At 33.6% G+C, this 16,592-nt stretch overlaps 1 protein-coding gene across 1 annotated transcript in view; it reads right to left on the bottom strand.

Annotated features, from left to right (window-relative positions):
- The window catches only part of LOC100932953 (vertebrate ancient opsin-like), a 155,467-nt gene extending 141,693 nt beyond the window's left edge, over positions 1 to 13,774 (bottom strand). Inside the window, exon 1 of the mRNA XM_031961231.1 lies at positions 13,432 to 13,774. Coding sequence (XP_031817091.1) covers positions 13,432 to 13,774 — 343 coding nt within the window. The remainder of the gene's footprint in view (positions 1 to 13,431) is intronic.
- Between the last annotated feature and the right edge of the window lie 2,818 nt (positions 13,775 to 16,592).

Genomic DNA, 16,592 nt, shown 5'->3' on the forward strand with positions numbered 1-16,592 from the left:
TCCTGACTTCAGGGCTGGTTCTCTATTCACTGCACAATGGTGCATTGCCCTTTTTTAATTATTACCATTAAATTTCATGTTATTTCATGCCTATAGGAACAGATGTTACAGTGGATAGAGCACCAGCTCTGAAGTCAGGAGGACCTAAATTCAAATCTGGTCTCAGATAACTTAATCCTCCCTGGCTAGGTAACCTTAGGTAAATCACTTAATCCCAACTGCCTCATCACCCCCCCCAAAAAAAAAAAAATTCATGTCTGTGATATTTTAATTATAGCAGTGGTCCAAGTCTTACAAACTAACATTTAATAAAAATACATGTAAATTTCTGGATTTATATTTTTAAACTACAAATGCTCAATATTAGCAAAAGTTTATATAAAAAGGATTTGGTGATTTTAATTGCTCATGAGTCATTAGTATGATTTGATTTTTATTAAAAGATGGAAAAACAAAAACAAAATCATGTAATCTTGGCCTATGCTTATGGAAAACAATTTATAGAAAAAAATAACATCCAAAGTTAGAAAAGTTCCATGATTTCTATACCCTTCAGACTCTATTATTGTTATTATTAATTATTTTATCATTTTATTTGTTGTTGGTATCATTGGCTAATATTAATATAGCAGTTTAAAATTTGCAAAGTACTTTACAAATATTATCACAATTAATCCTTAAAATTACAAAGGAGAGTATGTTCTCTTTTTCTATTTTGTAGTTAAGGAAACAGGTACATAGAACTTGAGTGTCTTGCCCAGGTATCATGTAGTGTTTGGAACAAGATTTGAACTCAGTTCTTCCTAACTTTGAGTTCAAACAGGTGCACCTGGTTGCCTTTATATTAGGAATTGCATTCAGTTTGGAACATTACATTTTGAAAAGGTAATTGACAAGCTAAAATATGTCCAGAGAAATAAAAGGCTTTGAAGCCATATCATATAGGTCAGTTAAGGAACTGGGAAGGTTTAGCCTGGAGAAAATTTAAAGGGAAAATTAATTCCTGTCTCAAAATATGTAACTTTCTTTCATGTGGAAAGGGGATAAATTTTCTGTGTAGTCCCAGAAAGCAGAACTAGAAGAAGTAGGCAAAAAGTTACAGACTTACTTATAAGAAAGTACTTTTTGATAATTATAGCTATTTTTAAAAATGAAATACTTCTGAGATAGTATGTTTTCAAACTTGTTAGCCATCTGTCAAGGATGCTTTAGAAGGAATTGAATTAGTCTACATGACTTCCCACTCTTTGATTCCATGACGTAATCCTGTATAAGACATGCAGCAGCACCAGGTGCAGACTGGTGATTTAAAGCCAAGGTCTGAAGTGGGTGGAATGTGCTTGGCTTCATCCCCAGCTGCTTCCAGTTCTGAACTGCTAACTCTGTGCTCCCAGATTTGGGACAGGGGTCAGGGGAATCTCTCAATGTCAAAATCATTGTGACTGAAAGGAACTATCACTTTGAAGAGATATCATCTCCACAAGGCACCAAAGAAAACACCCCAATACTTTGATGCTTGTTGCTAAATAGGCCACAAGTAATGACATCTTGACACTGCCACTGTCCATGATTGACTAGGCAAGATTCACTAGTAATACCTTTCTCAGGGGCAGTCCATTACCCAGTGTTACCCAGTCAGACAATCATTTTTTCAAGTGAGTGCTCATTATGTGCCAAGTAGTATGCTAAGTGCCATGGAGAATAAAAAATAGAAAACAAAGTTCTTTCCTTCGATAGAGAGACTTGAGTTTTGTTTGCCAGATGTGCTTGCTACATTCGTATCTTAAATGCCTTAAGCATATGCCTCAAGTAATGACTCTATTATTTTTGATAGAGTAAGCCCTAGGTTTATCTTAGTAAATGTCTTTACTTTAAGGTAATACATAAGGGTCCCTGTAGATCATATATTGATTTAGAAAATATCATCTATATTCTATTGTATTTTTATTTGTTAAATATTTCCCAATTACATTTTAATCTAGTTCAGGCCATATTCTTGAGTTTCAAGCCAAAATGTAGACTCTAGGACACATGTTTCATATCTCTGGTCTATACAGGGATATGCAGCTAGATGAATAATTGGTTTATGCGTACATATATCTTATACAAATATTGTATATGACTATTCAGGTGGACCCAGAGTTGAACATGAACAAAAGAATGGTATTGATTGTGTTTGGGAAGTTGTACAGCACTTTCAATTATCTACAGCAGTTTCTTGACCCAAAACTCTATCAATTAAATGCAAATGTCCTTCAATGATACTGCATGGTTTCAAATGCTATAATTTCACAATCTCCAAAGAATCTAAATTGTCACCCATGGAAAATAGAGAGAGATTTGGTGAGCATGATTAGGCTGTAGAATATTGCCAATGAAGAATTTAGTACAAAGGGAGGATTCTGAGAAGATGGCAGAGTAGGTTGGTAAATTTCAAGCTCTCCAGATTTCCCCCACAAATAGAAGAAATTTCTGCTTCAAGGTGAACATAGAGTAGTGAAAAATCAAGAAGATTTGGAGCCAAAGAGAGGTCTTCCTTTTATAGTCCAACTAGATCTAAAGAACGATCCCAGGCCAGGATTAATCCATGTGAAGTGCAAACACCTCAGGGCTAGCTAGCTCTACAGAAACACCAAGTGAGATCCCCCTTGGGCTAAGTGGCTGTGGCTGGAGCCTCAGCAGGAACCATCGAGATTTTCACCTCCAAAATTGTTTGTGGAGTCCTGGCCTGAGGGAAGACTGAGATAAATTCAACTGATTAGGAGTGCTAGTCCCAGCTATGCTACTGGGACCTGGCCCTGGGCAAAAGGGAACCAATGCCAGGTGAGTGCAGAAGCAATGAGGCAGGGATGCTGTTGGCTGCAGGCACTTGCTTGGAGGATGGAGCTCTGGATTTGGGGTTCCAGGTCAGAGGGGAGAGCTCAAATGAAGGCAGAGCGACTATCCCCCCCACCCCACAATTAGAAATGTTTAGACTAATACCTTTTATTTTTTAAAAAAATGGCAAAGAAGAATCCCACCATAGAAGCTTATTATGGGAACAGGGAAGACTGTACATTTTCAGAGTAGGACACTGTAGTTTAAAAAAAAAAAAAAAGGCTTCTACCCAAAAGAGTACCATGAAATGTCTCCCTGCCCAGAGAAAATTTATAGAACTCAATATAAATTTTCTTAAGGACTTAAAAATCAAATGAGAGACATTGAGGAAAATTTTTTAAAAAACTAAAAGAAAAACAAGAAGTTTATGGGGAAAAAATTAACTAGAAAAGGAGATACAGAGTCTCAAAGATGAAAATAATTCTTTGAAAACTAGAACTGAGCAATGAGAAACCTGTGAAACTATGAGAGATGAAAAAAATTAAAACAGATTTAAAAGAATGAGAAAGTAGAACAGAATGTAAAACATCTTAAAAGAAAAATGGCAGATCTGGAGAACAGATCAAGAGAAAATATAAGAATAATTGCATTATCTGAAAGTTGTGACCAAAAAAAAAAAAAAAAACTGATACAAAAATGCAGGACATAATCCAAGAAATTTGTCCTGAAATGACAGAACATGAAGGGAAAGTAGAAATAGAAAAAGTTCAACAATCATCACCTCAATAAAATCCTTATACATAGGACTATTTTTGCCAAATTTCAAAACCCCCCAGATCAAAGAGAAAATTTTGCAACTTAAACAAGGAAAAAAAAAAAAAACTCAAATACACTGGAGCTACATACAGTTATAATTGTACAGGACTTAATCAACAGCTACAATAAAATATGGCAGGTCCTGAAATCATAGCTACCAACAATCAAAAGAACTAGACTTGTGGCCAAAAATATCCTATCCAGAAAAATTATCCATAATATTGAATGAGAAAAAAATGAATATTCAACAAACGTGCAGATTTTCAGGACTTTAGGTCAACCAAACCTAAACTTAATAGAAAAGTTAACATATAAGAGTCAATATCAAAAATCAGTTTCAAGGAACTCAACATGGACAAATGGTTTGTTGTTCTGTTTTGTTTTTTACATGGGGAAATGTACACTATATGTTTAAGATTTCATATCAATAACAGGGTAGCTCAAAAGAAAGATAGACAGAGTTAAGCTAAAAATAGTAATTATATTGTACAAATGAAATACGGAGGAAGAATAGACACAGAAGTATTAAAGGGGGGAAAGAGGACTCGTACTTCTGAAAATCTCTTCACATCAGGAATGGGTTTAATAGGCAATACTACATAAATACGAAGAAGGGTATATCACTCTCCAAAATCTGTAAAGAAATAAGAGGGGAAGGATGGGTGGATGGGGAAAAAGATAAGGAAGGGATCCATGAATGAGGGGAGGTTAAGTATTAGCCAGGCAATTTAAGGAGCAGAATTAAAGCAAAGTCAGTAGGTAGAGGAAAGATGTGTGTGTATGTGTGTGTGTGTGCATGTGTGTGTACTATATACATATACTTATGTATATATAAATATATTTTTTCTTAACTGTAGCTTGTTTGGGATTGGGTGAGAATAACAAGGGGGAAATTAAGTAAATAATGTATATGGCAGAGAACAAAAGAGCAGTTTACAAGGAAATAAGAAATGGACATTCATAAATATAATTTTTTCTTCTACACACACACACACACACACACACACACACACACATACACTTTCTTGATCTGGTAATTTGTTATTGCATATTTTGAATCCTCCCTGATGTTCTGCTGGACACATGACAATGTTCTCTTTTGTTTTGTTTTATTTTGTTTTGTATTTCTTTTCTGTTTTTCTTATTTTATTTCTTCTTTTAAATAAACTTTTTAAAATGAAAAAAAAAGAATTTAGTACAAACTATGATATACAATATCATCAAAAAGAGAAGGAGTAGAAAGGGAGACTAAATACGAAGTAGATATATTCCACTAATTGCCTATGCATTCCAGTAACACTTAGGCAGTGTCAAGAATTCTAAAGAGGAAGCTCCCATCCACTGAGTTTATCTTCTGTGAAAGAACTATGACAGTCCATAAATAAGAGCTGTACAGAATTATATTGGCTAGATGGGTTGAAATCAATGGCATTATTCTCCAATTGAAAAATGGTCAAAGGATATGAATAATTTTCAAATTAAAAAAAATTTCTAATCATATTTTAAAATGCTCTAAATCACTAATGATAAGAAATGCAAGTTAAGACAACTCTGAGGTACCACTACACAACTCTCAGATTGGCTAATATGACAGGTAAAGAAAATGATGAATGTTGAAGGGATGTGGGAAAACTGGGACACTAATACATTGTTGGTGGAGTTTTGAACTGATCCAACCATTCTGGAGAGCAATATGGAACTGCGCTCAAAGGGCTATTATACTGTACATACCCTTTGATCTAACAGTGTCTCTACTGGGCTGTATCCCAAAGAGATCACACACACACACACACACACACGCACACAAAAGAAAAAGGACTCACGTATGCAAAAATGTTTGTAGCAGCCCATTTTGTAGTAGCAAGGAACTGGAAACTGAGTGGATGCCCATCAGTTGGAGAATAGCTGAATAAGTTATGGTATATGAATGCTATGGAATATTATTGTTTTATAAGAAACGATCAGCAGGAAGATTTCAGAGAGGCCTGGAGAAACTTGCATGAACTGATGCTGAGTGAAGTAAATAGAACCAAGAGCTTATACAAAGGAACAAGAAGATTATATGATGGTCAATTGTGATGAATGTGGCTCTTTTCAATAGCAAAGTGATTCAGGCCAATTCCAATAGTCTTGTGATATAAAGAGCCATTTGCACCCAGAGAGAAGACTGTGCAGACTGAGTGTGAATCCCAATAAATATTTTCACTTTTTTGTTGTTGTTTGCTCTCTTTTTATTTTTTTTTCTCATTTTTTCCTTTTTAATCTAATTTTTCTTGTGTAGCATAATAATTGTTGATATATGTATAAAGGAATTGCACATGTTTAACATATATTGAATTACTTGCTGTCTAAAGGAGGGGGATGGGGAAGGGAGGGAGAAAAAATTTGGAATACAAGGTTTTGCAAGGTCTATTGTGAAAACTATTTATGCAAATATTTTGAAAATAAAAAACTTTTAAAAAGAAAATGTAAAAAAATACAACAAAATAAAGAAATATTGTAGAGAAGATCCACATTAACTTTTTTATGGCCTTGTCCGAATATTTTAAGTGAATAAAATAAAATGCATAATATTGTAAAGAAATGCTCTTTCTTTGCAATATAGCTATTGAAACATTTTTATTTTTTTTTATTGAAACATTTTTAAGTGCAAAAACTAGTATGAATACAGACTGAAGCATACTATTTTCACCCTATTTGTTTTCATGGTTATTTTTTATTTTTGTTCTGTTTCTTCTTCCACAATATGATTAATATGGATTGCACATATATAACCTTTATCAAATTATTTGCTATCTTGGGGTGGGGAAGAAAGAAGAGAGAAAAAAACATGGAACCCAAAATTTTATTTAAAATGAATGCTATCTACTGGTCATCCTGCTGTGGGGGGAGGGGGTGGGGGGTAAGAGGTGAAAAATTGGAACAAGAGGTTTGGCAATTGTTAATGCTGTAAAGTTACCCATTCATAGAACTTGTAAATAAAAGGCTATTAAATAAAATAAATAAATAAATAAAATAAAATGAATGCTAAAAAGTGTCTTTTCATGTAATGAAAAAAATGTTTTTAAAAGTTCATAAACTGCAGGTAAAAAATCCTTGCATTAGCAAGCTGAAGTACTGAACCACACAGGCTAAAAAGGCATGTGTGTGGATTATGACCTATATTTTGGAGGGAATGTTCAGATCAATGAGACCAAATCACAGATCCACTGAAATAGGTGATTATGAGTCAGTATGGTATAGAAGAGTGTAGTAGAATAAAAACACCAAGATGGTTCTACCACCAACTGACTGTGTGACCTTGAGCAAGTGACTCTAATCCACCTCAGTTTCCTGAAATATATTTGTCCTGCTAATCTCACCAAAGTATTTGCAAAGAACACATGAAAAAACATATAGGAAAGTACCATAAAAATTATAAAGTTGAATACAATATAAAACATTATTATTTTCCCCAAATTAATGAGGCTTATTGACACCAAACAGTCCAAAAATAACTTATCAAGGGTTCATTTAGAAAATTACAAAAATCACAAAAATTGCAGGCTTCAGGGCAGCTACATGGTGCAGTAGATAGAAAACCATCCCTGAAGTCAGGAGGACCTGAATTCAAATCTGGTCTCAGACACTTAATATTTTCTAGCTGTGTGACCTGGGCAAATCACTTAACCCCAATTGCCTCAGCAAAAAAAAAAAAAAAAAAAAATTGCCAGCTTTAAGGGGCCTCAGGGGCCTTTAGAAATGAGGGAAAAACCTCAGAACAGTGGAGCATCTTGGATGAGCTTAGGGACCTTTAATTTATCTGTAGTTCATTCTCTTTTGCCATACTAATAGAGTGATAATATACATAATAAAAAATAATTCCTAATTTTCTTGGGGAAAGATGATTAGTTTTAATATCAATTTAAGTATAATATAATTAAGGAACCAATAGTCCAGCAAAAATAATTTGCATTGCTTGCACACACATTGAGTGGGCAGCAGGGGGAAGCAACATTCAAGTTATGATCCATAGTATACACTGTATGGAGATAATGGATCCTAAGATACCCAAGCATCTAGGATACATTGTATAAGATTAAAATAAACACTTTTAAAAGAAAATGAATCTTAATCACCTTTGCATCATAATCTCCAAGGATACAATTGAAAGCTGCTGGAACAGAAAAGCTAGAATCAAATACATTAGTCTAGCTCTCAGTGAGCCAAGGAGTCTAGACAGGAGAGCCCCAGAAAGAGGGGAGAAAAAGGAGGATTATTGTCACTCTTGTCAGGGACAGTGATATAAATCATTCTCCTTAACTCCATATAGGCCTTGCTGGTGCTAGCAGTAGAAAGCATTTTCCCATAGTTGTTTCTGACTTAGGATAGTATGATTATCCCTGGTATATAGTAGGAAGCATTTCCCTCTCCTACTTTCTGAGAAGAAATTTACTTTTTAGTGCATCAGCACTGTTATGGTGAATCACAGCAACTATGTTTCATCATTGGTTTTATTGAATAAACTCATAACCATCACCACCACTATCTCCTCTTATCCCACCACCATCCCCAACCAGCCAACAAGACCATGCAGCAATGAGGGCAGAAATCAGTGAACTCACAGGTTCATGATCTTCTATACTGCAAGTTGGTGGCTGGAAATGGGCAGTATAAGCATTTATTATTTCATTTATCTACCTGCTATTTATTTTGTATTCTGTTTTATTTAGGTATCCTAGATCAGCTAAGAAATACAATACTATACTAAGCACTTTACAAGAATTATTTCTTTTGATCTTCACAACTCTGTGAAGTAGATACCACAATTATCCCCATTTTACAGTTGAACAAACTGAGGCAGACAAGGGTGAAGTGACTTGCCTACGTCTACACAGCTAGCAAGTGCCTGAGGCTTGGTACTAATTTAGCAGCTTAGTTTTCCTAATCTAAGCATTCTATCTCTTGTACCACCTAGTTACCTCTAACATGGCATAATGAATAGAGCACTGGGCCTAAAGTCAAAAAAGATCTAAGTCTCTTACTTGATTGTAATAAAGTAAATTCCACTTTGGACACTTACTAGTTATTTGACTTGAGCAAATTACTTTTCTGTGACTCAGTTTCTTCTTCTATAAAAACAAAAGGACTGGACAATATGGTCTCTGAGATCCTTTCTAGCACTAAATGATCACTGGTCTCTGGGGAACTATTTTTGATGGCACCTACTACTTATTGTTTCCCCACAGACATTTAAAAGTTTTTGACATAGATTATGAAAAAAGAAAAAAAAAGTCTCTTCTGAACCTTCATCTGGGCAGAGAAAACTCAGCCTTGTGAGAAATGTAACAATTAGACCCTTTGTCATTCTCTTCTAGTGAGAAAAGAAGATTAAAGGTATAGGGTAAAAAAGAGGATGAGAAAGAAAATAATGATTAAAAATAAAATGAAGGGAAACTCACAAATAGTAATTATAACTTTGAATGTGAATTGGATAGTTATGGCACTTGTCTTCATGGTAGCAAAGAACTGGGAATTACGACTATCAACTGGGGAATGGCTGGTTAAACAAGTTGTGGAGCATAGTTGTGATGGAATACTACTGCACCATGAGAAATGAGGAGTTCAGTGACCTTAGAAGGCATGAAAAATGTATACAAAATGATGGAGTGAAGTGAGCAGAACAAAGAAAACATCATACACAGTAAAAGCAATATTGTATTAAAATGACTTTGAATGAGGAATTAATTGTGACAAATATATGCATACGTTAAAAACAAAGAACAAATAAAGATGCTATCTGCATCCAGGGAAAGAACTGATAATGATGTGTAGAATTATACATACATATATATATATATGCACATATATATTCCAATTTGTGTAGTCACCTTTAGGGTAGAAGGGAGAAAAAAAAGGAAAAAAGAAATTTATGATAACTTTGTTGTATATTTGAAGGAAAGAGCAAATTGTATCTGATAGACTTCTAGTTTCATGTGCAATTATTTTTTATTGAACTATGTTATGGAAATGCTTGTTTTGTTTCATTAAACATAAAATAAATTTGTAATACAATTTAAAAAAAAGGCTATAGAAGATAAGGGTAAGAAACAATTAAAGAAGCAGAAAAGCTGGTGAGGAAAAGAGAAAATTCAGGGGGAGAAACTATAACTCCAGACCACCATGTTTTTAAAGTAACAATCAGCTTAAAAATCTACCATTCAAAAGTAGAGGGTATTTTAAAGACCCATAGGGAAAAAAGGGAGAATGAATTAAGAAAATGTACTACTCAAAATTTGGGGAAATGTCAAACAATGTTACTCTCTAAAATTGAAACTAGCAAGAAGCAGCACAAAATGTATTAGATCAGTTCTCTGTGGAAAAATTCCCAGAAAATAATATACCTAAAAAAGAGATAATTTATAAATATGACCAGAAGATTATTGAGCATATTCTGACTCCCACCTAAAATGTAAGGAGATTATTACCAGACAAATCATATTATGTCCATCACAAGTTGTATTGTGATAATGAAAGCAGAGGAGAGGGTACCCTGACCAGGCAACACAATATCCCAATATTCTTTATAGACTAAAAGCCCTAAAATAGGAAATATCAAATTAGATTGGCAAACTAATAATAATCATAATAACATCAACAATAACATATGATAGCAGTACTGATAGTAACTAACCTTTATATATAATGCATACTATGTAACAAACACTATGCTAAATATTTAACAAATATTTTTTTTCATAACAATCCTAAGAGGTTTTGTTTTGGTTTGGTTTGGTTTGGTTTTTACAGATGAGAAAACTGAAGCAACAATGATTAAGTGATTTATCCTGGGTTACAGAGTTAGTAAATGTTTAGGGCTAGATTTGAACTTGGGTCTTACAAGCAAAAATCATCCAATTACCTGTATCTGACTCTACTTATCAAAAAAAATTCTCAGCCTTGACTTTGTTTTTACAAATGAATATTTCTACTGGTCAAAAAACTTACAGACATGCAGGTGTGTTTTATTACTATTGACATGTATACTTCTTAGTAAAACTTTGAATTTATGAGCCGATTTCTTGTGTTTAATTAAGCTACATTATATCTCCTTTAAATGATCATCAAACTGGTCTTAATAGATGAAATCAAGTTTCTAAATATACAACGCAACAAAATAAACTTTGACTAGAGACATCACTGTCAAAGATACAAATACCTCAATCACAATAGTCAGTCAGCCTCCATCTCTTGTAGATTCATGACCAAATACAATAATATTTTAAATTAATTTGCTTTTAATTTATGGAATACAAAAGCATTTCCATAGCATTGTATAATAAAAAGATGATTGTACCTGAAATTGTAAACCTATTATATACAACTTTCTATTCCTTTTAAATATATAATAAAGTTATATAAAAATTTTCCCCTCTTTTTTCTTTTTTAAAAAATAAGTTTAGACAATGGTGAGTCTTGAGATAACATGAAGCAGTAAATAGAGTCCTGAGTCTAGAATTAGGAAAACTAGGTTAAAGTCTCACCATAGATAGCAGAGGTTTAATTTGTGGTAAATCACTTAATCTCTGTCCCTAAGATTTATCTACTCAAGTCTTAGGTCTAAGAAAAGGACTTGAAGAAAACTCAGCTACTTCAGATGATAAGCTATGACGAGCTTCCATATTATAATGTTTCTATCCTGAAGTTCAAAGATTTAAATTAAAGATATGCCAGAGTGCCTTTCCATCCATTGCTAAAAGTCAAGTATTCAATGAGTGTCCACTATAAGCAACACATCAACCTAGAACAGAAGCTCTTAAATATGGATCCTCAAGGATTCTATTCATAAATTTCAGAGAATCTTTAAACTTGGAAGTGAAAATTGCATCTTTATTGTCATTAATTGTGATTTTTCTTTATAATTTTTGTACTGTATTTTACACATTAAAAAAACCTGTTCTGACAAGAGGTTCATAGTGTTCACCGGAAATCAGGGATATAAAGGGTTAAAATCCCTGTGGCCAGAACTTTTGAGATCTAAATCAATTTCATTACTTGTTAGTTACTTAATGGTATCCCAATAGAGGTATTTCATCTGTCATCCTATTCCTTTTCCTATCCTCTCTCTTACTTTCCTCTATAGGTTTGTAATATCTTAAAGAGCTGGAGGTTAGGTCTGAGAAAGGGAGAGAACAGGATTATGGGACAATTCCTACTCATGTGATCCCAGTCTCTTTCCTTTTACCCCTTCTCCAATTACTTAGGAAAGAATTCACAAGAGTATTGTAATGGAAAATAACCTTCAAATGTGCATATTTCAATTATTTATGCATAATAATACAGTGAGTTTAATTATTTAATTAGAAACTTTTGCTTTTCAAGAATGGGTGTATCAATTATATTTTTTAGATAACTGTCCAAAGCAGAATTACAGTAAGATATTTTGTTCTGTTAAAAGCTGTTCCAGCCAAATCTTTAACGTTTTTTTCCTAACGCAAGAGTCTTTATGCAAACCTTTTGGACGTTGAAAAAAAAGTTTTTTAAAGAACTAACAGCAAAAGTTTGTACAGGAGGCTAAATCAACATACCAAAGCCTCTTCAGTTTGCTTATTAAGAACAATTTTGATAGCCTGTTTTGCATTTTGTTATCTCACAAAGGAAACACCAGAATTTGTTATAGGTTTGTTATCTGATCCTGAGAAAGTCACCTCTCTTCCTTTAGCTTTCCTCTCTTTAAAAATAAGAGGTTTGGAATAAATGACATCTAAAATTTCTTCAGAGAACTAGGATACTATTTATTATCATCATCATTATACAAAATCTGTAATATTACTGGAATGGAGAAATCCTGGCAAAGAAATTCTCTCAACAGGAGTAAATGGTCACCTGCTCTATACTTCCCAGGCTTATGGCTTTTCCGGGGATTTGCCCAATGTCTCATAGGCACTTCATATTAGAGGTAGTACTTCTAAACTCTGGACTTCCTAACTCAAGACAAGGTCTCTATGTACTCTGTCACACTTTTTTTCCTATGAATCGGTTTTATAAATTTTATTTCTGTTTGTTAATTGTTTTTGGTCTTGTCTGACTCTTTGTGACCCCTTTTTGGAATTATTTCAACAAAAATACTGGAGTAGTTTGCCATTTCCTTCTCCAGGTCATTTTACAGATGAGGAAACGGAGGAAAATAAGGTTCTGCAATTTGCCAAGTGTCACTCAGCTACTCGGTGTCTGAGGTTAGGTCTGAACTCAGATTTTCTTGTCTCTGCGTTGCTCCCTAGCTGCCCATAAATTCTGTTACTAAATATAAATTAGTATTGCAACCAAATAAACCAAACTGAAAGGCATATAACTTTTTAGAAATTAAATTCTATCAGAGGTGTCAGGTCACTTTTTACATACTTAGAGAAAGCCTATAACTAACCAAGTAACCTAATTAAAGAAATCTTGTTCCCAAGGGATGTCATTGATAATCAGTCATTCTCTCCACCATTTCATTATTCAACCATTCTGTGTTAACACATGCTTTTTCAAATGAATAACTAAAGACAGCAAATATAATGAGACATAATGTCATCTGTGAAAAATGTGATTTTTATAATTCCTCCTTTACTTCTGTGGTTCAAATAAAGGGGAAAATATATTATAATTTAGGCTTAATCATGAATCTGAAAAATACACCAAAAGAGAGAATCTTTTTGATTTACCATATTCTTGAATTCTCAGGAACAAAGAACTTCAGTTTATAACCACATTCAAGAAAAATGTCTATGACCCAGCTCATGACTGCTAAGACACTTTAGACATCTGCCTTCTTACCAAAGCAAGAGTTGGCAAAACCATACCACCTGCATCCATGGTACCCTCCAATCCACCTGCCTCGGATGCTGGATGCAAAACTTAGTGTAGTGCCTGAAAGGCAAACTAGCATATCACTGATACTGATGTTCAGCAGAAGCATGTTCACAGGATTTCGAAGAACTTTAAACTTGCAAAAGAGGATGAGCACAATGAAGTTATTGATGAAACCCAAGATAAGAATTATACCAAGGAATACTGCCACAACTGTATGGCCTGTCCTAGAAAGCCCACTTCTTGGCTTCTCCTCAGAGTCAATCAGCAGAGGTCCAAAACTCAAGTTTGTGGTCAGATTGATACTCATTCTGGATACCAGATGAAGAGAAATTTAGAAAAGAAAAATACTTTCCAAATCTTTCAGGTGTCACAAAAAAATTTTTTTTAATTCTTTCACTTTTCTCTAGGAATTAGTCAATAAGTTGTCTGAGAGCAATAGTTCAGAAATAGTTCTGTGAATAGGATCAAAGCTTTTTTTAAAATCTTTGCAATCAAAAGTACCTGGTTTCAGGAGTACCCTGAAAAAGGCCTGCTTTTTATCTTGACTTGTTAGAAACCTTGATTGTTTGAGCAATTAAATAATCTGGAGAAGGCTCAATGTTCAAATTTTGTGAGGTTTCTTTCCTTATGTTGAAGCAAGTTCCTCAGGGGAGCACTATTATAAATGGTAGCATCCAATATCATCTCCTCATGGCAAAGTATCCTATGGAGACAAAGGAAGAAGGGAAGAGCAGATGAAAGTTAAAATGTTCATTCTCATGCCGAGCCAGGCATCTCAATCATAGTATTGTTACAATCTAAAAATATGACAGATTTCAGGATTCTTGAATTTGTTAACAACATGCCTTATAGATATACATGCACACTTGAAAAGAATACAAACATTGAGAAGCCATATGATGTAATAGAAAGAGTACTGTACATGAAGGCAGCAGCTTTTGGTTCAAATCTTGTTTTTGACACTTATGTAATGCTATAGAAGTTATTTAAATTCTCAAAGTCTCAATTTCCTCAGTTGAATGTAACCAAGGCTTCAAATGTACTCCCTGTTCCTATTATGTGTCAGATGAGAATAATAATATTTATTCTTTCTTACAGGATTGTTTTGAGGAAGGTTTTTGTCAAGCTTAAAAGCCAAATCTTAAATGACACTATATAAATTTGAGTTGTTAGTATTCAATAATCTAAGTAGGTGGCTCAGTATATAGAGTGCTGTTCCTAGAGTTAGGAAGACTCATTCTACTGAGTTCAAATCTGGTATCAGACACTTATTAGCTGTGTAACCCTGGACAACTCACTTAACTCTGTTTGCCTCAGTTTTCTCATCTAGAAAATGAGTTGGAAAAGAAAATGGAAAGCCATTCTAGCAAATGTGCCAAGAAAATCTCAAATGCGATCATGAAGAGTCAAACATGACTGAAATAACTGAACAATAACAGTATTCAATTAACTTAATATTCCTATAGTTAACCATAATCATGCAGAGAAATGGGAGCTACATGAAGCAGGTAAAGAGCACTGAACCACTACAGAGATCATTTCCTCCAACTGTCTCATTTTATAGATGAGAAAACTGAGGTCTAAAGAAATAACACATTTTTTCACGTAGTATACTAGTAACTTCCAGTATAATACCATGCTGCTCTAAGTGTGGCTAAGAATTCTTCTTTCTTTTAGTATCAGTTTCACAGACATTACTTAATAGATTTTTTTTAAACTTAGATTTCCAATTAGTTCTCTTAGCCCTTTGTTTCCTTCTACTTTGTTCAAATGTCTACAGAGCTCATCAATGCAATAAACTTGGTGTCTTAAGACTATAAATTTAGACTTGGAAAGGAACCCCCTTCTTCAGATTAAAAAAAATATATTAGTTCCAGAAAGTCTAACTTGACTAAAGTCAGACAGATAGCAAGTTACAGAGCCAGGATTTAAAACCATCTTCTTTGATTCAAATGTATTAGTCACAAGATCCATATTCATGTCCTGTATCAATCAGGTATTACTGCCTGTTTGTTAAACTTTGAACAAAGCACTTTATCTCTCTAAGCATCAGTTCCCTCATTTGTAAAATAGGGAAATACTTGCACTAACTACTTAGATGTTTGTTCTGAAGAAAGCACTTTTATGAACCTATAAAATATTGAATAAATATAAAGTATAATATTATGACTATATTCAAGGACCTGGGCTATACCTTTCTTCCTATTCACTGAGGGTTTCCACAAAGATTCAATGTTTTGACAGGTGCTTTCTCTTCCTTCTGTGTGCTTGGGGATCTTGGTCATTCTTTGTTTTAAATTAGCACCTACTTGTACCTGACTCTCAAATCCAAACTCTCATGGACTCCATACATTTTCTTTAATTTTATAGAAATGAAAAAAAAAAAAAAAAGATGACTTTTCAAGTTTGCTATTATATTCTTTCTGCCTTCAAAAAATAGAAGGCTTATTGAATGTCTTATATTCTTTTGTCTAATAAAGAAAGTTTTCTCTAGCAAATTGAATCTATTGCCTAATTTTTTCTTCCTTTTTAACAACTGATATCTTGAGTCTTCTGTCAATGTAAATTATGTGTGTATAGTCTGAATGTATATATATATGTGTGTGTGTGTGTGTTTCTATATGTGCATGTTTATTTTCTAAATGTCATACTCCTGGGAAATAGATTATTATAGATAAAATGCTGATATTGACCATACCTGGGTTAAATGGCACAGTGGATAGAGTACCAAGCCTGGTAGACTCATTTTACTGAGTTCAAATTTGGCCTCAAACACTCACAATGTGACTCTGAACAAGTCACTCAACCCTGTTTGTCTCAAATTCTTTATCAATAAAAATGAACTGGAGAAAGTAATGATGAACCAATTCAGTATCTTTGCCAAAAAAAAAAAAATCCCAAATGAAGTTACAAAGAGTCAGACTCAACTGAAATGATTGAATAACAACAATCTTGCCCAATTCAAGTTACATAAAAAATATCAAAATGTTTAAAAGATAGATATTTTGCATGATCTAGTTATTTTAATTAAATTTTTAATTCTCAAGTCTAAATTATTTTACTATTAAGAAAATTAGTAACACTATTTCAAATTTTAATGAATATAGGAATTCTGTGTATTTTGA

This window comes from Sarcophilus harrisii, chromosome 3 (genome assembly GCF_902635505.1).
Source record: "Sarcophilus harrisii chromosome 3, mSarHar1.11, whole genome shotgun sequence".
NCBI lineage: Eukaryota > Metazoa > Chordata > Mammalia > Dasyuromorphia > Dasyuridae > Sarcophilus > Sarcophilus harrisii.